Genomic DNA, 24,480 nt, shown 5'->3' with positions numbered 1-24,480 from the left:
GGAAGGAAAGAAGGAAGGGAGGGAGGGAGGGAGGGAGGGAGGGAGGGAGGGAGGGAGGAAGAAAAGAGGAAGGAAAGGAGGGAAAAAAGAAAGAAAGGAAGGAAAAAGGAAGAAGTAAATAAAAGAAAGAAAACCAAGTCACACTTAACCCTATAATTCTTCAGTTAGTTAAAAAAAATTACCTGAAAGTTTAAAGTTTAGATTTGAAATAATGAAATGTTGTTTTACTTTGACATTTGGTTATAAAGAACATCCCCAGAATTACTAGAACTGCTTATATTTCTTTCACTGAATTCTAGGACATCGGTGGTATTTGGAACATCTGTAAGCAGGGGGCCTTATGTTACTTTATTATTCTTTACTTGTCTCAGTTTTCTGCCATTCCTCAGAAAACATCGGCCACTTATTTCTTCACTTAAAAGTCCTGTGATGAGTTTATCTAGCATTTTGGTGCATCATTCTCCATTCTTGTTTCTGTGCCAAGACGTGATGGCATTGCTCCAAAAAGGAGATGATGACCTATTAAAAATATCTTAGAGAATCATATATATATATATATATATATATATATATATATATATATATATATATATATATATATATATATATATATACATGCCCTAATAGATCAGTGCATATATAGAGTTCAATTTGCATTTTGTGCTTAATTAGTAGTAGTAGGACTAGAATCCAGAGTTCAGATTCAGCTTTTCCACCATCTCCATCCAAACAAGGTTTCCAAGACCTAGAAAAATGACCAGAAACTCCCCAATGTTGGGTCTTCCGTTGAAAATAGATGGTGAGATGTAAGAGCAATCTCAGGCATTGCATATGGGTTTCATTCCATCAGTAGAAAACCAAGAAGAAATGCTCCTATATTTTTACTTTGATTTGTGATTTTGGCTGCTTCGCTCTGCATTTAGGGAAAAAAGTGAGTATGAAAATAGAATGTTCTCTCTGAGATTATTTTCCCTGCTCCTGTCCCTTTTTATTTCTCAGGCCAAGTTGACTGCCATCAACATCCAAATAGGAATAGAGGACTCTGTGGCCTCTTTTTACCTTTCTGGTATGCAGTCAGTTTTCTACCACTTAAAATTTAGTGCATCTTCAGTGACGCCTGACAGTTACATGGAGGGTCAGTGGAGGGAGGTTGGAGGAAGGCAGGAGATCTAAGAAAGTAGTCAGGTAATTTACAATCCTTATGTCCATAAAAGCCCAGAAAACAAGTAAGATCAGGCACACTATCTTGGGAGCACCAACCAGGCTTCTATCAGCTATAAGACCCTCTTTCATGATCACATGACCTGAGTCTCAGTGCACAGATATCTCACACACTGTAGCTAATCTGTCATGATAGAATAAGGAAACAATAAGTGGGAAGTCAAATGCCAAGGATAGAACCAGCATTCCCTGGCTGCCTGATTTGTTTGGAGAACTGCCATGACAAGGAAGAATATGCAAAACTTTTGCTCAGTCTCTGAGGCTGTGACTCTGGTGCTGTTGATGCTGTGCTGCAGCAGACCGAAATGGGTGCGATCTGCATTCTAATGTTAATTCTACCATTTGTGGACTGGATAGGAAAAAAAATGCTGAGTGCTGGTAGTTCACTTCTGGGATGCTACCTACTTAAGATCTGCAGGATCATGACTTAAGTCCAGTCAAGGAAGAAAGGTTTGCTATACTCTATTTGCAAAATAACCAGCAAAATGTAAGGCTGAAGGTATGTATGGTTCAAGTGGTAGAACACCAGCCTAGGACTTATAAGGCTCTCAGTTCAAGCCCCAATACTAAAAAGACCAAAAAAAAGTGGAAAAAAAAAAGAATAAAACCAAGCCTTAGACTTTTTGAGAGTTTAAAAATACTTACCCATGTAAAATAGTTATAATACGGGAGTTGGCACATAGTAAGTGCACAAGAAATATTAAATACTCATAAAATCCCCCTGGTATATCTGTGATATCAGGCTGGAATTTTCAATTTACCAATATGCTTTTGGCAACTTGTCTTTAGCTACTAAAAGCATTCCTCAGTTTCTAGAAGTTTGGCTGATCAACTTGGCACATTACAGAAACTAAAGATGTGTATACTCATCCTTTCACCACAATTATCTGGATAACAACTAAGAAGAGAGTTACTAACGTGTTCTGGAAAGGAGAGATTAACTGCGCCATAGCCCCTGGTCTATTTAAATACTCTTCCAATGATTGGTTCTTGTCATTTTCCCTGACACAGCCCACCTACAAAAAGCACAAACATCATCATGAAGATAGTGACAACCACAGAGAAACCTCCCATGGTAATGCTGTCATTTCCTACCCACAGCCCCACCTACAGCAGTCCCCAAATACCTTACAGCAAGGAAGGTCCCATCAACACTGGAAAACCTGAACTTCTTATTGAAACTGGCTTTGTATCAATGGCTCCTTTTGTTTGTGGAAGTTGAAAAGAAAGCAACTTAACATTCACTCTTCACCTATTAGATTTGAAGAGGAAATGATCCGTGGACATGTTTTTCTGATCATCTTGAAATGTAATATTCTGTTCAGGAGTTGACATACGTATCAGTGCATTGAGCGGAGACATGGGGACACACGGATGCTGCATGTTTTTTGTTTCCTCCCTCATCAAATGGAAATGTGACAGCGTTAGTAGCAAAACTTCTATCCCGTGTATAAAACCCGGACACTTAGGCGTTTTTGAGTGATAATTCAATAGGATTAAATTATACTCATATGACAGCTCAACCTCACTAATGAGGTACATTTCAGTAAACTGTTGACAGAACTGTCTGGAAGGTTCCTTTAATTTACCAACATGTAACAGCATGGGAAAAGCATTAGTCAAGTCGATAAAGATGAATATGCTGTGAGGTGTAGAGGTATTTTACATTAATATCTGACAATCTGAAAGAGCTTTTGTCACCTGCTCTATTTAGCCCAAGGCAGGTACAGAATAACTGGTATCTGTTAGTGTGATTGACTTACCAAAGCAATGAAAGGAATTATCTTGAAGAAAGCTAGGTGGAAAACATGTCAGAGAAATTTCTTTCCCTTGCAAATAACAGGAAAGATGCTCCTTGCAAAGCAATTGATGATTGAAAAGAGTTAAAAGAGTTTGGGTCTTTTCAGCAAACTACAGAAATACTTTTATTTTTCAAATTCTTTTGAGGTTTTTTTTTTGTGAGATCTTTTTTTTTTCTTTTTTTTTTTTATTGTGAAAATACTATACAGAGAGGTTACAATTACATGGGCAAGGTAATGAGTACATTTCTTATCAAGCATTGTTGCCTCCTCCTTTGTTTCCTCTTCCCATCCCTTCCCATCTCGCACCCCCCCCCCCAAAGTTGTAAAGTTCGTTTTTCAACATAACATCTTGTACATGTGAGATCTTTTAAGAAGTCCATTTGTGTATATTTCTCAGGTATTATTAAGATTAAAGTAAGGTTAACCCTTGCCTAATTAAGTGCTTTATCCCAGTCAAAGGAACATAAAGAATATGGAGAAGACAGAAGAGCAATAAAAAGAAAAGAAAAGCTGTCTCATGAATATAGTGAATATGTATTGAAAAGCAGCAGTATCTAACATTGTGCTAGAAAACAGAAAAAGAACCATGAAATCATTCAGATATTTTGAAACATGTTTCAAACAAACGTTCTAAACTAGGTGTCAGTGACTCATACCTGTAATCCTAACTACTCAGAAGGCTGAGATCTGGGGATCCTGGTTCAAAGCCAGCCTGGGCAGGTAAGTCTGTGAGACTCTTATCTCCAATAAACCATCAAAAAGCCTAAAGTAGAGGTTTGGCTCAAGTGGTAGAGTATAAGCTAAAAAGCTAAGGGACAGCACCCAAACCCTGAGTTCAATCCCAACCAGTGTACACACACAAAATATTCCAAACACATTTAAATTTCTATGAAAAGATGTACCATATTGTTTTATTTGTATTTTCTTATTTGATTTCTTTTCCATTTTCCCCCTTATTATCACTAGAGTTGTACCAAGGGGTTACAAATTATTTGTTTGGTTTTTGATGTAGGATTTTACTATGTAGCCCAGGCTGGTCTGGAACTCAATCCTCCTGTCCTAGTCTCCTAAGTGCTGACATTACAGGTATGAACCACTGTGACTGACCTCAAGGATTTTAACATTGTTTAAAACAGACAAGAATGAAACAATCAAGTTTTTTTAGAGGGAACAATTATATAAAGTGGAATACTGTACAATCATTAAAAGAAACCAGCTAGATGTACATGGGTTAATATGGATCAATAACTATGATACACTGCTTAGTAAACAATAAAAATGCCGACTGGTATGTCTAGTCTGTTACCAATTGCTTTTCTTTTGTCAGTCGTGGGGCCTGAACTCTGGGCCTGGGTGCTGTCCCTAGCTCAAGGCTAGCCCTCTACCACTTGAGCCACAGTGCCACTTTGGAGTTTTTCTGCTTATGTGGTGCTGAAGAATCAAACCCAGGGCCTCATGCATGTGAGGCAAGTGCTCTACCACTGAATCAACTTCCAAGCCCACCAACTGCTTCTTAAAATTTCTATAAACAAATTTATATGGAACAGGATGTCACTGGAAGGACCTATAACATTCCGGTAATGTCTTTGGAGAGAATTAACAGCCAGTCTGACCAAGGAAATAGGCTATATTTACTATGTCATTATTTGTGTTGTTTTAATTACCTTATCATCTGCATAGGTATTTAAAAGTATTTTAATATGAATAAAAAAGATAAATTTCTAGTCAGTATTTGTGGACCTGAGCTATGATTAGAACCCATGAGACCAGAAGCACTGGTCTGGGAATTGAACAGATTCTTTTAAACTTGGCTCTGTCACACTTGTTAGGTTTCTTAGTATAAGGGTTTAATTTTCTGTCACAATGTCTTCTTACATGAAATTGATATTACTATATACCATCTTACAGATCAGATGTAATAATATACGGTAAAATATTCTCTGAAGTGTACAAATGCAAGGAATAATGATTATTGTCACTGTTGTTTATTTGTAAGGCAGGTTCTGATTCCCATCAGGAGACTGTGATGTCAGAAAGGAAAAAATTAATAGCTAATTAATTTAGTTTCAGAGCAACTAAATATTTGCTAACTAGCCACCTCTCGGTCCTATGTGCTGTTGTTTTGCAATTGGCTGGGGGAAGTATTTATATTTCTATGAAGGGGGAAATATGTATTTGGCGCCATTCTTGGGTGAGTCCTCATTAGGAAAAGGTAAATCAGAGAGGCCCCTCAGTGAGATGAGGAGAAATTGTCTGTTTCTTTGAAGAAAGAGTGTCAGGGGAGAGATGAAAGCATGCTGACTGAGATTGGAAAAAGATTAGGAAGTCAGCAATGTGACACACACATACACCCTTGTCACTGGACATTTAAACCTCTCAATGGTGAAGGTGTGTAGATTTCGGACAAGGGATGTCCTAGATAAAGTACACGTTTTAGAGGATTTCTCAAGAACAAAGGGGAGACAGGGAAAATTAGAATACAACTGAAAGAGAAGGATGAGAGGTAGAAACCCAGCATATCCTGGGAATAAAAGGAAGACTTGGGGACTGAGGCTGACACAATTGAGAGGTGACTTGGAACACTTCATATGTCTAAGGATCCAGGGCCCTCTGACTTAAGAGTGACATACTATTTCTCCAAATAGTTACTTGACCATTAAAGTTCAATACACTGCTGTGTTCAACTGAGTTTACAGAAGGTAACTGCAGGCTAGTCAGCCCAACAGACTGATTGTCCACAGTCAGCAGAACATTCGTAGGTGAGCGCAAATTGCTTTCCCTGGTGCCTGACCCTTCCAAGCCATAATGATAATTGCTGCTGTGTTGCAAGCTGGGCTTGTGAGACCCTCAGGGGGTTAATGCCCTCCCCTCTATAAGGCTGCAGAGTAGCAGGGACTACATACATCTGATTGTGACAAATTACTAGTTGACCTGCTCATCACCACACAGTAGTAGGTATTTTGTAATATCACCAATGCAGAAAAAGGCAGATTTTTCTCCACGAAAATAAACAAATAAATAAAATAAAAACCTGCTTCTACACAGTTTTGCTAAGAGAGGAAATAGGTTCAGTTTTAATCCCATGAACAGTAAATCAAATATCAAATTTAAGACAATGAACTACAAAGAGCCTCCTGGAAGTCACTTAGCATTGATAAATTAGTAATGTATTATTAAATTATTCATATCTTTTTTTCCTTTCCTACTATAATGATATACTGTACACAGCACTGATAATTTACTTAGGCTGAATCCATTCATTTAATTATGCTGCTAAACTTGGTAGGCCAATTGGTCATCATGAGAGTTTCCAGGCAAGCTAATCACAAATATATAGAACATGTCCCTTATTGTCCCCAGCGGCTAAGTGCTAAAATGCTATTTAGTGCTTGGAAGGTTAATGTCCTGCTTATGTAAATTGTCCAATTTAACATTCAGCAGCAGTATCATAAATTCTGGCTCCAGGATTTCATTAAACGTATGTTCAAACTAGTTGACCTTAAAGGTTAACAAGCTCAAGTTAAACAGGACAATTATTTAACTCACTTCTTATCAAGAGACTGAAGCAGACTAGCCATTTAATAGCTCTGCATACTTCACAATTAGAATTCTTATAAGGCCTCTGATAAAACTGCAGGTCATGAATTTTCATAAGGATGGCAGATAATATCTATTTATCTGCACTTGTTTTTCTTTCTTATAAACTTAAACTTTGATCTTAACATTCAATTAGAAAATGATTCCACTGAGAAGGAATAGGTGACTTACATCGCTTTCTTTGGGGGTCTGCAAGAAGATTTTCAACAAGGTATCTGCATCATCATTGATGGAAATTAATGTAGGAGTCAGAGGCTTACTATTGAGCTTAATACTCAAGTGAGACATTTGGCCCAACATTGACTTACAACACTGCTTTTTTTTTTTTTAGACATTCCGCTAAACATTTGATTCTTTCCCTAAAAGACCCTCTAGATACATATTAACCTATTGGAGAAAATGCATCGTCCTTTATATATACATTATTGTGGGGTTTATGATGATCTGAAAGCAAGCTGGGTTATTAATTGCAGCAGAAGTATTCTTACTTTTATCTGCCAGACTTGTTTTCTCTCTTGGGCATTGTAAAATTATCACCAAAGCTCTGGGAGGTGATTGCCACAGTCCTGCTACCTACAGCGTGGGTGATGTACCAAGAAGCCCACGAGCTGCCATTTCCACAGCCTTCTCCCTGCAGCAGAACAGAGCATTTGCCTCCAGGAGGCATTAAATTGGTAACCACTCACCAGTGTGTTCTCGACCACTGACAGCCACTTATGCCAAGAAAGGGACAGGAAGCCTTATCTCCTTACAAGTTCAACTATTCATCTTGCATGTTATGGGGAGTATAAGAGCCAATGAGATTTTACTAATAAATCATGCACTGAATTTCAGTTAGATGAAAGGGAGCAAATATGTGTGAGTTGCCTATTGGCATATTTATTGGAGGCATAATATGTAATTTGTTAAATTTAAGAGTAATTAAGTATAATGATTTTTAAAGGAAAGTTAGAAAGGTAAATATTAAATAATACTAACTCAGCGCAATTCTTGTTCTCTCCATTTCTTATTCCCCCAGGGGTTACTTATTGCAAGGAGCTGTTTAAAGAAATAATATAAGGAAGAAATATTTTCCAGGCTGAAAAAATGTGACAGTGTTTTATATCCTCTTGTGTTGCTCTTCATCCAAACTTCATCTTTTGAATATTGGCTTCAAATCCTTCCTGAAAGGGGCATAAATAAAGGGAAATGGCTAATGGACTAAAAACACTTATGATCAGTTTTCATAACTAACATTATTGATAGCTTCTCCCACACATGCACTCACATGCAATGCAATATCCATTTCTAAAGTAAGATTTAGAACCCTATTTGCAATAAAAAGGCTAGCGCATACAAATAAAGAATGCAAAAGTGAGATCTGGGGTGGTAATCCTTAAGAGAGAGAGAGACAGACAGAGACAGACAGAGACAAGAAACAGAGACAGAGACAGAGACAGGAGAGAGACAGAGAGACAGAGGGAGGAGTGGAAGGGGAAAGAAGAGTAGGTGGAGGGGAGGATGGAAGAACAGAGTTGTGGGGGGAATGAAAATAACATTTTCAGATTTCAGACATGGCCAACTTTTTCATTGAGCTATGGCAAGACAGTATAGGGTAGTGAGTTGATAAGTCTATAATTTGGAAATGACACTCTTTCTTATTTAGTAGCTTTGGTATAGAAATTTAGTAGTGTAAATAGCTTTGCACATCTGTACATTAAAGACACTAGCAAAACTGTCATGCAGGAAATACAGTACAATGCAAATAAAGAGACTGGCAGAGGGTACTAATTTAAATGTGACTGTCCTAGATTTTTTTCTCCCTTAGATCTCTAGAGAAATTCATCTCTTGGAGTAAATAATTCTTATTAACTCAAAAATATTTTAGTTTGCCTGGTGCTCATGGCTCACATCTATAACACTAGCTACTTAGGAAGCTAAAATCTGAGGCTTATGGTTTGAAGCCAGCGTGAGTAGGAAAGCCCATGAGACTCTTATCTCCAACTAATTACCAAAAAGGTGAAAGTGGAGCTGTGACTCAAGTGGTAGAGTTGGTAGAGTGCTAGCCTTGAGCAAAAATGCTCAAGGATGGAGCCCAGATCCTTAGTTCAAGCCCCAGGACCAACATGCTAGTGTGCTTGCAAGTGCACGTACACACACACACACACACACACACACACACACACATACTATACACACACATGTATATATATATATATATATATATATATAATATGTTGTAGTTGTAATGATAAAATACTAAGAATTTTATATGTTTTTTGTTATTTAGATATAGCTAGAGGGACACAACTTTCATCTGTTTTAGTCTGTATAATTTCCATGTCAATACGGAAAATACTTCCTCAAAAGCCTTTAAAAATTCATTCTAAGAGTTGGGAACCGGTGGCTCACGCCTGTAATCCTAGCTACCCAGGAGGCTGCAATCTGAGGATGGTGGTTCAAAGCCAGCCTGGGCAGGAAAAGTCCATGAAACTCTTATCTCCAATACACTATTCAACAACTACAACTAGAAGTGGCGCTGTGGCTCAAGTGTAGAGTGCTCACCTTGAGCAAAAGAAGCTCAGGGACAGCATCCAGGACTAAAGTTCAAGCCCCAAGACCACCACCCACCCCCCCCCCCAAAATAAAATATCATTATAAGGGCTGGAGTCACAACTCAGTGGTAGATGTACAGCTTAGGAAGCACAAGACCTTGGGTTTAAAGCCCAGAATCTGAAAGTAATAATAGTATAAAAATTAAATACGAGCTGGGTGCCAGTGGCTCACGCCTTTAATACTAGCTACTCAGGAGGCTGAGATCTGAGGATCAAGGTTCAAAGCCAGCCTTGACAGGAAAGTCCGTGAGACTCTTACCTCCAATAAACCACTAGAAACCCGAAAGTGGTGCTGTGGCTCAAGGGATAGAGCGCACGCCTTGAGCTGAAGAGCCCAGGGACAGCGCCCAGGCCCAGAGTTCAAGCCCCACGACAGAACAAAAAAAAAATTAAATATGGATTACATGAGTCTAATCTATGTTTCATGTATATTTACTACTAAATTAATTAATTTGGAACAATGTAGTATTCCAGGGGTGATAGGTATGTTTATTTGTGCTTAAAGCTTCTACTATAGCAGGACTTCCATTCCCCAATTATGATAAAAAAACGAAATTGTAATCTCCAAATCCTGATTCCCTGTCACTGTACATCAGTATTAGAATCTGTAACTTATGTGTTTTTAAATAATATTTATAGAGCTGGCACTAGTAACTGACATCTGTAATTTTAGCTGCTCAAGAGTTTGATATCTGAGGATCTTGGTTTAAAGCTAGACCAGGCAGGAAAGTCCATGAGACTCTTATTCATTACCAAAAAGCCATAGTGGATGTGAGGCTCAAGTGGGAAGGCACTAGCCTTGAGTGGAAAAAAATTAAGAAACAGTACTAAGAACTTGAGTTCAAGTTCTTGTACCAGCAGCAACAACAACAACAGAATATTGATATATTGAGAAGTTTAAATTGATACGGCAATAATAGCAAAATCATTCTTCCTTCTTCTAGGATTTCCTGGTCCTGAGAAATATTACTGAGAGGAAGATATTTTATATTGGAATTGCAATAGAGACTTCAAGCATAATAGGATCCTTGTTTATGGGCAAGTACTTATTTCTGTCCTTTCTTCTGTCTGAGTATAGGTGGGGTAAAGACCAAGAAATAAAGGCATGACATAGTGATGTACATATGTCCTCCCAGCTACACAGGAAGAAAGTCAGGCCAGCCTGGTTTAAAAAAATGTGGTGTGTGCTTATAATCAAAGCGATGCCTGAGGCAGAGGTAAGAGGATCTTTGGTCTGCCCAGGGCAAAAGTGAGATGCTTACTTGAAAGATAAAATGAACACAAAAAAGGCTGGAGGCATGGCTTAAGTGGTAGATTGGTTTTTTTAGTAAGCATAAGACCTTGTGTATAAGCTTTGGAACCACCCAAAAGGAAAAAACAAAAAAGTCAGGCACCAGTGTCTCATGCCTGTAATTCTGTCTACTCAGGAGGCTGAGATCTGAGGATGGTGGTTCGAAGCCAGTCTGGGCAGGAAAATCCCAGAGACTCTTATCTCTAATCACCAGAAAACCAGAAGTGGAGCTGTGGCTGAGAACAATAGAGGGCTAGTCTTGAGCAAAAAAACCCTCAGGGACAGCACCCAAGCCCTGAGTTTAAGTTCCATGACCAGCAATAATGAAAAAAGAAATGAACAAGGAAAAAAGTACACACACACACACACACACACACACACACACACACACACACACACACACACATACACACTATATAAAACAAGAGATGTTTAATGACTACAAGTTTTTCACAAATTCAATAGCCACTGCTCAGAGGCATGCTGGGTCCTGGTTGCTTATAGACATGGGGTAGCTGTAGCCACCAAGCCTGGAGAAGAGCTGGGAATAATTAGACCAGTGCAGCACTGCTGGCTGCTCACTCTCTCACTCTATCCATTCCCTCCTCTAGAGCAACAACAAACAGCCAGTACATCACAGTTTCAACCTGCCAGTTCCAATTGAGGTGGCACTTACTGTGCAAAAGACAGTTCAAATAGATGCTCACAGCATACATTCACTAATGCTGTGAATACTGGTGGCCTGTGGAGTGGCTAGCTAGATGTGTGAAGGAAAAAGGAAGAAGACACAATGGCACAAGAGTTTAGCCCCAGGAGGAGAAAGAGATGGTGATTACTTGCTCATATTGTAACCTCCAAAAGATACATTGAAGCTTTAATCCCCAGTCCCTATAACTATGATCTTATTTAGAAACAGGGTCTTTGCAGATGGATTCAAATTGAGATCAGGTCTTAGTGGGTTAGAGGGGAATGGAAATATAACAACTCTTGTCATTAGAAAGAGAGACATTCAGGGACCAGAGATAACTGACAAAGCATCGTGTGACAGTAGATGCAGAGACTGGAGTAACACATCTAAAACCCAGAATGGCTGGCAATGCCCAGAAACTGGAAGAAAGGTCTAGAACTCATTCTCCATCAGAGACTTCAGAAGGAAACAATACTGCTCACAAAGGTGAGCAGTATTTAAACTTCTATATCCAGTACTGTAAAAAAAATAATTTGTTATTTTAAGTCTGTGGTATTTTTAATAACCCTAGGAAGCCTGGCTACTTCTCTCTTCCTAGTTTCTTCTGGCTGTTCCCTGGACAAGGGTCTCTATTCCTGAGTCTGATTCTCTGTGTGAAAGGAAGTTTTGGATTACATGGGAACTCTCTCTCTCTCTCCCTCATCTTCTAAACATCTATTCAATGTCACACCACTATAGTAATGCTATTTAGGAACGACAGGAAAAGGCAAGCCTAAGTCTTACATGTAGAATTTCTTTAAGTTCTTTTTGGTGAAATGGAAATGGAAAAATGTATCTACCAATTCCTTCTATTTTTGTCCCTAGCAAATATGTGAGCATCTCTCCACAAGGCTACTGTTTATTAGTTTCTCCCACAAACCTTTCCAGTAGCAGCTATCATTTTAAGGTAAGACAGTCAGAGCCCTATCAATTTGGGGTAGTTACCAGAACACACAGCTGTGGCTCAGAAAGCAAAGTGTTTGGGATTAAGAATAACAGATTTCTTATCAAGTTCCATTGAAGTGCTGAGGATGATTTGGTGGTAGAACACTTTCCTAGTATGCATAAGTCCCTGGGTTTGATCCCCACATATATGCATGCATACATGTGCACCACACATAAACACACACACATTTTCCATTATTTATGATTTGTTCAGGGTTGGATTACTATGATATAAATACATATACACATCTAGCAGGCCAGCAGGAGAATCTTTACTTACTTAAACGCACATTTCTTGACTGTAGAAATGAAACATGGATAGCTTTAAAGAACTTTTCTCTTGCTGTGTAAGTTTTTCTGTGCAATAAGGTAAGTTAAAATGGAATATTTCATTATAAGCAGGGAGGCCAAAGAGATTCATTAGAGAACCAGCCCAAAATTCCAGGGGTTCCATCTAGCTGAAGGAAGATAGAGAAATGAAGAACCACCATGTGCATTCCTCTTGCTTCGCTGATATGAATGTTTCCTCCCCTGTTATCATATATCCTATTACCATGACTCACGGATTAAGAGCCAAGCAGGCAGGTAGATCTTCAGTGAAAGCAGAAATGGAAGCACATTAAGGATGGGCCTCGGTAACTACAGATTCATGATGTATCATGATGTGGTAAAATGAATATGGACTTTGAAAGTAAGAAGTCTGAGTCCTCATTTAGCAAGCGCTATTCTTTGCTGTAGAAGTAAACTTCTTCATTGAATAAATGTATAGTTGCTGGTGCTAGTAGCTCCTGTCTATAATTGTAGTTATTCAGGAGGCCTAGATCTAAGTAAGGATCACAGTTCAAAGCCAACCCGGGAAGGATCATTCATGAACCTCGCAGCTCCAATTAATTCCCTGCCTCCCCCAGAGCAGGAAGTGGAGCCGTGGCTCAGGTGGTAAAGCATCAGTCTTAAGCAGGGAAAGCCAAGCAAGAGTGTGAGGAGCTGTGTTCAAGTGTCAGTACTAGCACACAAAAAATTGTAGAGTGATTACCCAGTAAACACAGCCCCTAGAGTTACAACAGCCAAGTAAGTGAGACATAAAGGTGCTAATGATGAAATTTCACTTTACTCCATTACCTTCTCCAAGGCTGTTTTCCTCCTTTATAAAGATGGAGCTAATAATAATAGTTCATGAGGAGATCAAGAGCTATGAAGAATGAATGATTTAATTTGTGCAAAGAAAATGCAAAGGCCAATACAGTCGGCTATCTTTCCCCCAGGCTAGCAAATTCCAAAAGGTATTCTGAAGGTGGCAATGAGATGATGAGAAGGAGTTGTTGGGGAAACAGGCACATCCTTCAGAGTGAATGGCACGTTCAAAGGAGCATACATAGGAGGTAAGAGAACAAACGTATGGAACTTGAATTCAGCATGCCTGAAGCCTAAGCCAAGGAAGGAGCAGTCCAAGAAAAGGTAGTGAGCCAAGGCTAATGTCCAGCATTTCTCCATTTTAGCACCATGAGTATTGGGGGCCAGATAATGCTTGGTGAGGGAGGATCTACCCTGTGCCTTGTGGGATGTTCAGCATCATAGCCACTAGATGGCAATGGCACACTCCTAAGGTGACAGTCAAAAATGCTCATAGATGCTGTCCCTCTGCGGAATGAGGAGTGCTGAGCTGTGGGGCTATTGTAGGGCCAGGAAGGCTACAAAAGGGCCAAAAGAGAAGCAGAAATGACTGCCTGGCATGCACTTTTAAAGTACACCATATCCCTAAGCTACTCAGGGGAGTTGCTGTGAGCTGACTGCAGAAAGTCCACTGGAGCGATGATGAAAGTTTGGACTGCCTGAGATGTTGCAAGGACAGAGGAAGAACAATAGAATTGAGAGGCGCTGGGAAGAATGTAAGAGCATCCAGCACATTTATGAACATGTTCACTCTCCTGTTTTCTCAAGTTCTCCCTCAGGTCTTGAACTGGGCTCTTCAATGTCATACAACGCCTGATGTCAATGGATCTTTTCTTGTTCAGATTCTGTAACCTTTGCTTATTACTATATTAGAAGGGAATTCTTAATTCCACCTTTTATTAAGATTGACCTTGGAACTGCGATTTGAGGAAAATTTGTTGCACTCTTTTCCAAGTGAGAACCAGGCTACACATACCCCTTTTGACACACTCTCTCTCTCTCTCTCTCCCCCCCCCCCCTTTCTCTCTCTGTATGTGTGTGTTGTTTTCTTCTGGATGCAAAATTTCTAGCAGCTTGTCAAATTAGCTCCTAATACCCCAATCGATCTCCATTTTATAAGAAATACTCAGGAAGAAATTTCAAGTTCAAAGGAAGAAATATAGGTAAGTCTGCTACACACAAAGCATCTGCTGATGTCAACAGAATGGTCTTCTGGTTATCTTGGAGAAAATCAACAATAGTCAGAATATATTCATTACCCTATTTAGTGGGTTTCAGCATGGTCTCATTATGCCCATCCTTACACTGTACAAGGCCTTTTCCATTAGCGAAAGAAGGAACAAAAGGTCATAGCTTTCCTGCAAGTTCTATCCACTAATTAGAGAAACCCTTTACTAGAGGACATAATTGGACCATTACCGAGTCCCTCTACAAAATGAAAAATATCCAGTGTCATTGTTGTTGGTTTTCCTGGGAGTGAGAACAGAGTATCGATAGATGTTGAAACAGTAGCAAGGTATTACTAATGCCTTTTCTAAATACGAATTCCCATCCCTGCAGATTCAATTACTATTCTTCATATTAAAAAGAACCTTCCTCTTTTGCACAACTACTTAAAAGATACTTAAAAAATAATGAGCTACCCAATAGAATGAAATAAAAAGAAATTTCCTGTTCAGGTAGTTATCTAAAATAGCTTCTGCCCCAAAGTCATCCTAATATATATCTAAAAGTTGCTGTGGTTTGAATCTGGCTGGTCCCTTCTGAAATCCATGCTGAAATTGAACCTCTGTTGTGAACTATAAAGATGGCAGAAAGTGGTATGCTTGTGATGGGTGGGGGGGAGGGTCTTTAGGTAACTAGGATTAGATGCAAACAGGGGAGCACTCAATATTGAATACTAGAGGCTTTATAAAAAAGGGAGGTAGGGCTGAGAGTGCAGCTCAGAGGCAAAGCACTTACTTAGCATGCACACAGTTTTGGGTTCAATCTCCAGGATCAAAAATAAATTAAGTTAAATTAATTTTTTTTAAAAATCAGAAGAGAATCAGATTCCCACATATGTGAGTCCTTGCACCAGTTCAGAACTCTACCAGCAAACAGGCCATTACTGCAATCCTTTACATCGGAGATGAGAACCATAGTTGAACTAAACCTCTTTTCTTTAGATTTACTCAGTGTGCTGTATTGTGTAATTAACAACCCAAAAGGCACTAAACTACTATGAGACCATAGTCAAAGGCAGCTGGAGATAATATTGGTGCTGAGATGAAAACCCTTTCCTTCAGCAAAGACATTGAGGTTTCTTAATGCTAAAGTGGGACAATTAAAAAACCATAAAAAACATTATCTGTATTAATAGGTAGCAACAAAATCAGTAGTCAAGAGCACCCAAGAGCTATAGGTGTGGGTTTGCATTAAGATGTTTAACTTAGGTCTCAAGTCTCTTTATAAAGACAGGCGTGTGTGCTAGACAAATGCTCTACCACTGAGTCTTAACCCATCTAGAGACGCCTTCTTTTATGATCTGCTTATGATTTGTTAGCAATGATTACATTTTTTAAAGATCCCTATTGGAATTTGATCTTTATTCCAACTAATTTGGGTATAAATAGTGTGGACCTACTATTTTTGCCAATGAGTGAAAGCAAGCATCAGATAGTGAGTTTGAATCCCAGTCTTGAACAACAACAACAACAAAAGAATCCAAAATTTTACATGGAACAGCAGGGGCAGATTCTAGTACCTGAGGGTAGAGGCCAAAGTCAAAGGAAGTAGGCATAGGCAGGCAGTACCTGTCATTGTTACCAGTCTGTGGCCAGTTTTCTGCTCCTAGGACATTGGGTGGGAGACAGTGCAGGTAGATTTCCTCACACCTGGTAAAATAAGGTAAATAAAATGAGGCACTCAGCCGCATAAGAGGAGCCATGGTAGTGCTGGGAAAGTCAGGGTAGGGGTTATGATGGTGCTGGGAAGCCATAGCAAGAAACTGCTAGACAAAGTTACAAAAGCCCCTAAGAGGAAGAACTTAGGATCAGAGGTCGTTTGTGGGCAGCCAATTCTACTCTGAGCGGTGGGCCTGACACCTACATTTTTGCTGACACCCAGATATTTTGCTTCTGTATTCTGCTTTTGTATTCTCTTGGCTTGCAAAACATAGGAAATTTGGAATGATTCCATTTACATGACACCCCCTTCCTTCCCCCCATTTTGGGGTATAAAAAAATCCGGCTTGTGGCTATTTGGGGCAGCTCTGGGGTTCCTGATGCCTAGGAGTAGTCCCAGCCGGTTATAATTGGCTATTGCTAGATTTCTTTTTGCTGCTAATAAATGACCTCACAGTTAAGATTTGGTTTTTGAGTCGGTGGTCTGTTTCCTGGGGACTTTCAACTTGTTAGACTGAGAAGAAAGAGAGACTCCATTGAGTTTGCAACTGGAGACATTTGTAAGACATTCCTCAGAAGCAGCCTCTTTGATTCAATAAACAAATAAGACCTCGCGAGAGAGTCTTCGATGGGAGGGAAATGAGGATTACTTTTCCTCTCTAATTATCGATTCTGAACGCATTTTTTCCTGCTTTAAGGGACATTCCAAAATCACAGTAAATAAGGCAGCAGAGGGAAGACGCCACAGGAAGTTGATAGGGTCGGAATAGGGTAGGACCTGGGCGGGATGGCAGAACAGTCGGCTAAGGCTGTCCATCCACTAATATTTTCCTGGAACCGACTTCACCTAAGGACCCCCCAAGGGTTCATTCAATCGTCTCGCTGACCCTCGTAGGCTCGAACCCTGGGATTTACGGCTCGACATTCAAGGCCCGGAACCTTTTCCTTCCGGAACTACAGGCGGAAGTCCCTTTAGTTGCTACCCGAGGCGACTTTCCGGGAGCACTTCCGGCGAGGGAAACATGGCGGCGCCCATGCCAGACTCACGTGTGAGTGCGGGGAAGAAACTGAAACATACCCTGAAGAAGAAGAAGAAAATGAAAAAGGTAGCTCGCGCGGTAGTGTCGGAGCTGGAGGATGAAGCGGGAGCTGTTTCCGGGAGCGAAGGTAAGCCGTGGAGGCCGAGCTTTGACGGCTGAGGGGAGAGCCGGGCGGTGAGGCCTGTGCTGGAGCCGCGGGCCCGGACTGCGCGCCCGGCGTGGGAAGGGAGGGCCGCGCCGCCCTGGGAGAAGGCTTTGAAGGTGGTGTGGTGCGGGGAGTCGTCATTTTGCATTCTTAATGCTTTATTAGCTATTGCCAGGGACGTCTTTGTTAAGGTAAACGGGCGACACTTAACCTGTGCTACGGAGACAGTTACCAGCAAAGGATGAGGGGAAGGGAGATGGGATGTTTGAAATGGTAGGAGTGGATAGATAGCTCCCTGGGGGCGAGTAGCAGAAGGTTCCGAAGAGGCAAGCAAGGTATTTTTGACCAGTCCTGCTCATCAGGTGGATGGTGGCGTAGGGACCAGATAGATAGTCAGGAGGGGGAAAAAAAAAAGACTTAAGTGGTAAAAAAAAAAAAAGGGGGGGGGGAGGAGGGATAAATAAAAATAATCTGTGATAACATCCTATCAGAGACGCTTGGTAATGAAAGAAAGGTTACATTTTGAGGCCTTCAACACTGATAGGTTGGCTGCTGCTTCTCTTTGGGTTATCTGTATTCTTGGCACCTGTCTTTCAGGTTACAAGGAATTGCAGGCAACCTTTTATTTCCTACTGACCGGTTACTGTTCCTTGTTCCAGGAGATAGCTACACAATTGGAAGAGTTAATTGCTTTTCCTGATCATATATTTATTTGCTCAAGATAATCCAGTGGCTTCCTATCTCAGAATAAGGTTTCAAATCCTTAGCCTGCATGAAGATTTTATATTCTTGGTTTGATATTCTTGGTTTGACGCATTCAGAATGTTCCTGTGCTGAGGTTTCTGCTTATGACAGCTTCACTGGAATACTCTTAAGATGTCTTTCTCACAGTCTTGTCCATCTCTGATCCATTCTCACTTTTGTTTTTCACTTTTTAACCCCATTACTCCCCACTCTCACCCCTTCTCAAACTGTTGGACATGTATTGTATCCGTTTCATAGAAATGCAAGTTACTGTGTCTCCCATGCCTACTGCAGACTGGATTTCCCACAGGTATTTTAAATAAATCAATGAATGCAGGAGAAACTGTTGTGTGCAATTGGAGTTCTTAGGTAGAATTCTCTTCCTCTGCCAAAGGAGATTTGAAAAACGATTCATAGAGCAGGAATTAGATTATCTGATAAATAAGGTCCTGGGGATTGAACTCAGAGCCTGGGAGCTGTCACCGAGCTTTTTTTGCTGAAGGCTAGTGCTCTACCACTTGAACCACAGTTCTACGTCTGGCTATTTGCTGGTTAATTGGAGATAAAAGTCTCACAGATTTTCTGCCTGTTCTGGCTTCAAACCATGTTCCTCAGATCTCAGCCTTCTGAATAGCTTGGATTATAGATGTGAGCCACTGTGCCTAGCTTTCTGGTAATTTTTGAACTCAAGAAAATTGTTGTCCAGAACAGAAAGAAATGCTATTAGATTTGGAACAAAATATCAGTACTGCTTACAAATTTGGGTGGAAATTGGATTTATCTGTTCCAGTTCTCTGTAATTTGAAGTGGGAAAGTTCTTTTTCTGTTAATGCATTATTACAAATACTGATTAAGTTCTAAGGTTCTCTTAGGTCATTTACATCATGAGTTAAGGAAGTTTCTGAATAATGTGGAAACTTAATTATTCAGTTCAGTGAACAATTAAGATTGTTATGTTGCAGCAACTCTAGGTAATGACATGAAAGATTAAATTATTATTTCTATGAAAGTTAAATGCTTATGTTTTATGAATGTATGGGTTTTCACTATTTATGATAACGCTCTATACACATAACTGACACAGAATTAATGCTTTTAGAGCCAGGCACCAGTGGTTCATGCCTGTAATCCTAGCTACTCAGGAGGCTGAGATGTGAGGATCACGGTTCAAAGCCAGCCCAGGCAGGAACGTCTGTGAGATTATCTCCAGTTAACCACCAGAGAAGTGGTGCTGTGGCTGAAAGCGATAGAGCACTCTGAGCAGAAGAGCTCAGCGACAGAGAGAGCCCAGGCCCTGAGTTCAAGCCCCACAACTGATCAAAAAAGAAAGAAAAAAAAACAACACTTAATGCCTTGGGAGAAATGCAGGGATAGCCTCCATGAGGCCTTAGTCAGGATCTTTCTGTCCTTGAATCATCATTAGGTGTGTTGTGGTTACTAATATGTATTACCTTAACATTAAGCTTTCACGGCCAACTGCAGTATAACTTGTGTTTGAGTAAAGCTTGTCTAACAAAGAAAAAAGTTGTTTTTATTTTTGGCTTAGGGACACTAGACAGTACTTTCCTGTGTAGTACTCTTGCAAGCATTTTATATATTGCTTACTAAGAGTATGCACAAAACTATGAAAAATGTGCCTTGGGATAGATTCAGGACACCTGTTGACACTATGAAAGCTGAAACAAAAAGCCAGAATGTGACCTTTGCTGGGTATCTGGACACAGGGAGACTAAGAAGGGAAGGCTTCACCACTCCGGTAGCCTGTCTGTAGAGGATCGTGAAAGCACAAGTGTTTTGTTTTTTTTTTCCCAAATAAATATTGCCATGTCAGTAATTTCACAAATACAGAAGCCACAAATAACAGATGGGCTGAATATCTTTATGACTGACCAGTGTGCATGTCCAGTTTGTATGATCTGACCAGGGGCTTCCTGCTCACCTGGCATCCCTAGGCTTCTTGCTTGGGGCTCACTTCATTCTTAGGTGGCTTGTGCCATAGTACTCTGAGCTCCTAGTTCCTTGGACTCTGTGCTATCTCCTATATCCTGTACCTGCTTATGCTGTGCTAGTAGCATGCTCTTTCAGCATCACTGTCTCTTAACGATTGCTTCTGTGTCATTTAGGTTTCAATGTAGTTGTTTTCACCCAGCTTCTCCATCTGGAAGAGGGCCTTGTGGTCGGCCAAGGGGTAATTGGACCCCTGGAGTCCTGGTATTCCAGGTGATCTCAGGAATAGAGGACCCCTAGAGGTGATCCAAGAGGAGATTGTCCTGGCAAGGAAGGTGCTTGTATCTGAGGAGGAGCACAGGGGGAGGAAGAGGGAGGAATAGGAAGAGGATCCTGGGGCTGTGAAAAAGCAGAGGATGGGTCATTAGAATGAGAATCCTCTTTATGCTGCTTTTGTGACTTTTTCTGCTTCAGAATGAAGTTTATTATCCTCTGAAAATTCTACTTTCCATCCCTCAGGGATACCTCGTCTGGCCATTCAGTGCATCATGGCCACTTTAGGTTTTCTTTTTCTTCCTTGGCTTTCCAAGGATATTTGCAAATTAAACAAATTAATTTTTTTCTCTTCAGTGGTGTGTCCTTCACTATCATCTTCATGCACAAATTCATCCCCTCACTGCCCTGTCTGATGAGTCAGTGCCACTTTCATCCGTGCTAGTGTCATGATTATCTTGATCCATCATCTTAACCTAGTGCAATAAACAGTTGAATCCGAAAGTACTGAAAGACAGTATAAAAAGCTACAAGAAATTTTTGAACATACTCTACATCTTAATGAAAAGGAGAATCCAAAGCAAAATGAACTCCGAGACATGGACACAAGAGGTTTTTTTCTTTGCTATTGTTCTTAATGGACTGTGTGATTTCTTTTTTCTTTTGTGATTTTTTTCCTCCTATGGTTTATTCCCTGTTGTCACTATATTCGATTTTGGTACCACGGGTATTGATTTTGGTACCATGGGTATTGTATATAACTATCATCTTTACTGGTGCTGGAAACATCATTTTGACCCTGCTAGACCAAGTTCAGGACTTGACAACATGTCCTCATCTTTAAAACAAAAAACTTGCGTTGTGGCCATACATCTGCAAGATTTAGGGAGGGGGTGGACCATGTAGAGGACTAGGGATTTTTCTGTATGGTGGCAAATGTAGAACACCATGTCCAAGAAGAGGAAAGATAGAAACTAGTCCATTTGGAGTAATGCAGGCTGAGGTTTTCTCAAGGATAGAGAATGGCTTGACATCAGGATGTGGATGGAATGTCCTGCGTCAAGGTCCAGCATGCGGCATGTACTTCCACAAACGAAGAGTTTTTGACAGCATCAAAATCGTGGCTAAGTTAGCCTTTTTCTTCTCATATTCTACTTCTGGATTTCTCAGTTTCTTTGTAAATATCTGGATTCTCCTTTTTAAAAGTTAATTTTATTGTCAAGGTGATGTACAGAGGGGTTACAGTTACGTAAGTAAGATAGTACATTTCTTGTCTTGTTCCCCCCCCCCTCATACTTCTCCCCCTTTCTCTTCCTTTTACCCCCCTACCCACAAGTTGTACAGATCATTTCCAACACAGTCTTGTGAGAATCACTGTTGCATAGGTTCCCTCTTTGTCGGTTGTCTCACCATTTTGCTGTTCCCTTTCCCATCCCTAATTCAGATAAACGTACGTAAAATACCCGTGGTACCAACATCGAATTTAGTGACAACAGGGAATAAACCATAGGGGGAAAAATCACAAAAGAAAAAAGAAATCACACAGTCCATTAAGAACAACAGCAAAGAAAAACCTCTTGTGTCCACGCCTTGGAGTTCACTTTGCTTTGGATTCTCCTTTTCATTAAGATGTAGAACATGTTCAAAAATTTCTTGTAGCTTTCTAAACTGTCTTTCAGTACTTTTAGATTCAACTGTTTATTACACTAGGTTAAACTCCACTTTATCCAACTTCTCCACGTCTGGATAATCTGTTTGGGATCTTTTATCTTTAAAACCATAGCATGTAGCATCTTGTGTTAGTTTTTTGACCTTTAATTCTCTTATCTGGGCTTCTTTTTAGATTTGATATGTGAGGTTCATGAATTTCTACCTCTGGTGGATGATGTTTCATGTTGACAGTCTGTGTAGTTCATTTATTCATTGAAAGAGATAATGAGAAAACAAAACACCATCATAGGCTCCCAGGACTTGGAGAAGAGGAGAGAGGGTGAATCTCAGCCTCTTTTACTTTGTTGTGGCCACACCTCAGCCTCTTGCCATCTCTTCAGAGTTCTTTTCAGGACTCAGGCCACCTGTGATAAATAATAATAAAGGCCTTTTCATATAATAAATTGAATAGTTTAAGTTGGTTTATGGTGTACATCTTTCTTTGGTTTAACTCAGAATTTGCTATTTAGTCTAAGAAATCTGTTTTCTTCTTGTGAAATCATGTATTTCTAGAAAGGTCACCCATGGAATGGTTTTTCTAGTTCAGATAATTATGTACACATGGCCAGGGTAGAGCTATTAGTCAAAGTTTTCAGATGATGATTCTGAAAAAGTAGAAAGGGTGGGGCACATGAAGAGTCTGCAAACTATAGACATTATTAAAGTATATTGTAACATGTTACTATTAAGCTGAATCAGAGATACTTGATTTTTTAACTAGAAGGTGAAGTGTTGCAGCCTGCACCTTAAGTAATACATGACTGTCCAGCAGTATAAACGGGAGGATAATGCCCCTAACCTTTGAACTGCTTAGATTTATTATATGGTTAATGTTAGAGGTGTCTACTTGGTTCTTAAGTTTGCAATTTTAAATAGAAACGAAAACTCCAATCAGTAAGTTTCCTTAAGTAAAAAGTAAAAACAATGGCTGATAGTATCTGGAGAAGAGGGTAGACTCAACCTATAAGTTACCCTTGAACTATTTGTGTTTATTGACTTAGTACATTGAAGGAGATTTAGACACAATACTAACTACGCTTATATAGCCTGGGAAAAAAGCTGCTGTGGTCAGTAATTCAACCAGGTAAAAAAGCCTTCATGGTTGTTATCTAATGCCTTGATCCCGATTGACCTCTCCCCCATAGAAAGTGATTATAAAATGGTGGGGATGGTAATTGCAGGGTTTTTTTGACAGAAAAAAAAAAAAGCCTGGATTGTTCTACTCACATATAGCGAAAATGGTCATCTATTTCTAACCCAGGACTTGATAACAATCCAATTTAGAAGGTCCTAGGAGAGAGCCCTTCATTTTTTGATAAACTACAAAGCTGTATTTAAGGTATAATACCCTAGCAGATAAATGTGCTTTTCATCAGTCTGTCACTTATAGCCTTCTTCATCATTTAAGTAACTTAAAATAGCAAAGGGGCATGCCTAAGAAATGAAGTATATCATAGCCATACTTGAGTGGGTTAGCAATTTACAGGACAGACTTTGGAAGCAGATGATTTCCAGGCTCTCTCTGCTTTTGCTTGTCCTGATAGCTCCTGTAATTACATCTGACAGCGTTGTCCCATGGTGGCCCTTGCCTTTTATTTTTGGTTATTATGGAAAGCTGGAATGTCTTCATTTTTTTTTCTCAAAGCTTAGTGTTTTTAAAGAAAATTTAAAGCATCAAGTTTGTAATATTCTAAATTTAGTGGTAATTGGCAGGAAAGTCTGTGCAGCCTGAGTAAAACATGATTTACAACAGCATGGGGAGCAGTACTTTGGCCAAGCTTAGGAAAACCGGGGGGCTTGTGCATGCATGCTTAGGTTGAAATCAGCATGAATCAAGGGGCGACTCTTGTTTCACTGAGGCTCGGAAAGAAATACCGTCTGTACTCAAGCTTTATTAAACTATCCTTTAAAGTAGTTAATTTCAGCTGTATTAGTTCAGTACACATGAGTCTGAGTTGAATCTTTGATTCCACGCCTTGCAATGTCTTAGACATGCAACAGCCCCATCATTCTGCCCCATTAGATTTATAACTTTGGCCTTCTTTTAACTGTTCTCATTTTCAGAATCATCCTATGTAAATAGAACAATAAGGACAGTTATAATGCCTAAAAGTGCTTTATTAGCTAGCTCTAAACTTAGGTGGTTTTGTTATTTTATTGTATAAACAGCTGTGGGACAGAAGCATTGACCACTGGTGGAAATAAAGAAGGAAGGCATGCACATGGTAGTCACCTGGGCTGAAATCATGGTCTGAGGCGTAATTAGGCCATTTTAATGAATTTTCATTTTGGGCCTTCTTCTTTAAGCTCTTGCATTTCCTCCACTGCTGTATCTTCCTATCCTCTTTTTTTTTTTTTAATTAAGCTTTTATTGTGAAAATACTGTACA

General features: G+C 39.8%; 1 protein-coding gene across 1 annotated transcript in view; it reads left to right on the top strand.

Moving 5' to 3' along the window:
* The first annotated feature begins 17,237 nt into the window (after positions 1-17,237).
* Rrp15 (ribosomal RNA processing 15 homolog) overlaps positions 17,238-24,480 on the top strand; it is a 34,056-nt gene continuing 26,813 nt past the window's right edge. Inside the window, exon 1 of the mRNA XM_042682246.1 lies at positions 17,238-17,399. Coding sequence (XP_042538180.1) covers positions 17,255-17,399 — 145 coding nt within the window. The 5' untranslated portion in view covers positions 17,238-17,254. The remainder of the gene's footprint in view (positions 17,400-24,480) is intronic.

The sequence above is a fragment of the Dipodomys spectabilis genome, unplaced genomic scaffold, assembly GCF_019054845.1.
Source record: "Dipodomys spectabilis isolate Male_0828 unplaced genomic scaffold, ASM1905484v1 ptg000069l, whole genome shotgun sequence".
Taxonomy (NCBI): domain Eukaryota; kingdom Metazoa; phylum Chordata; class Mammalia; order Rodentia; family Heteromyidae; genus Dipodomys; species Dipodomys spectabilis.
The sequence above is the reverse complement of the archived record's forward strand: the minus strand, read 5'-3'. Positions and strand labels throughout refer to the sequence as shown.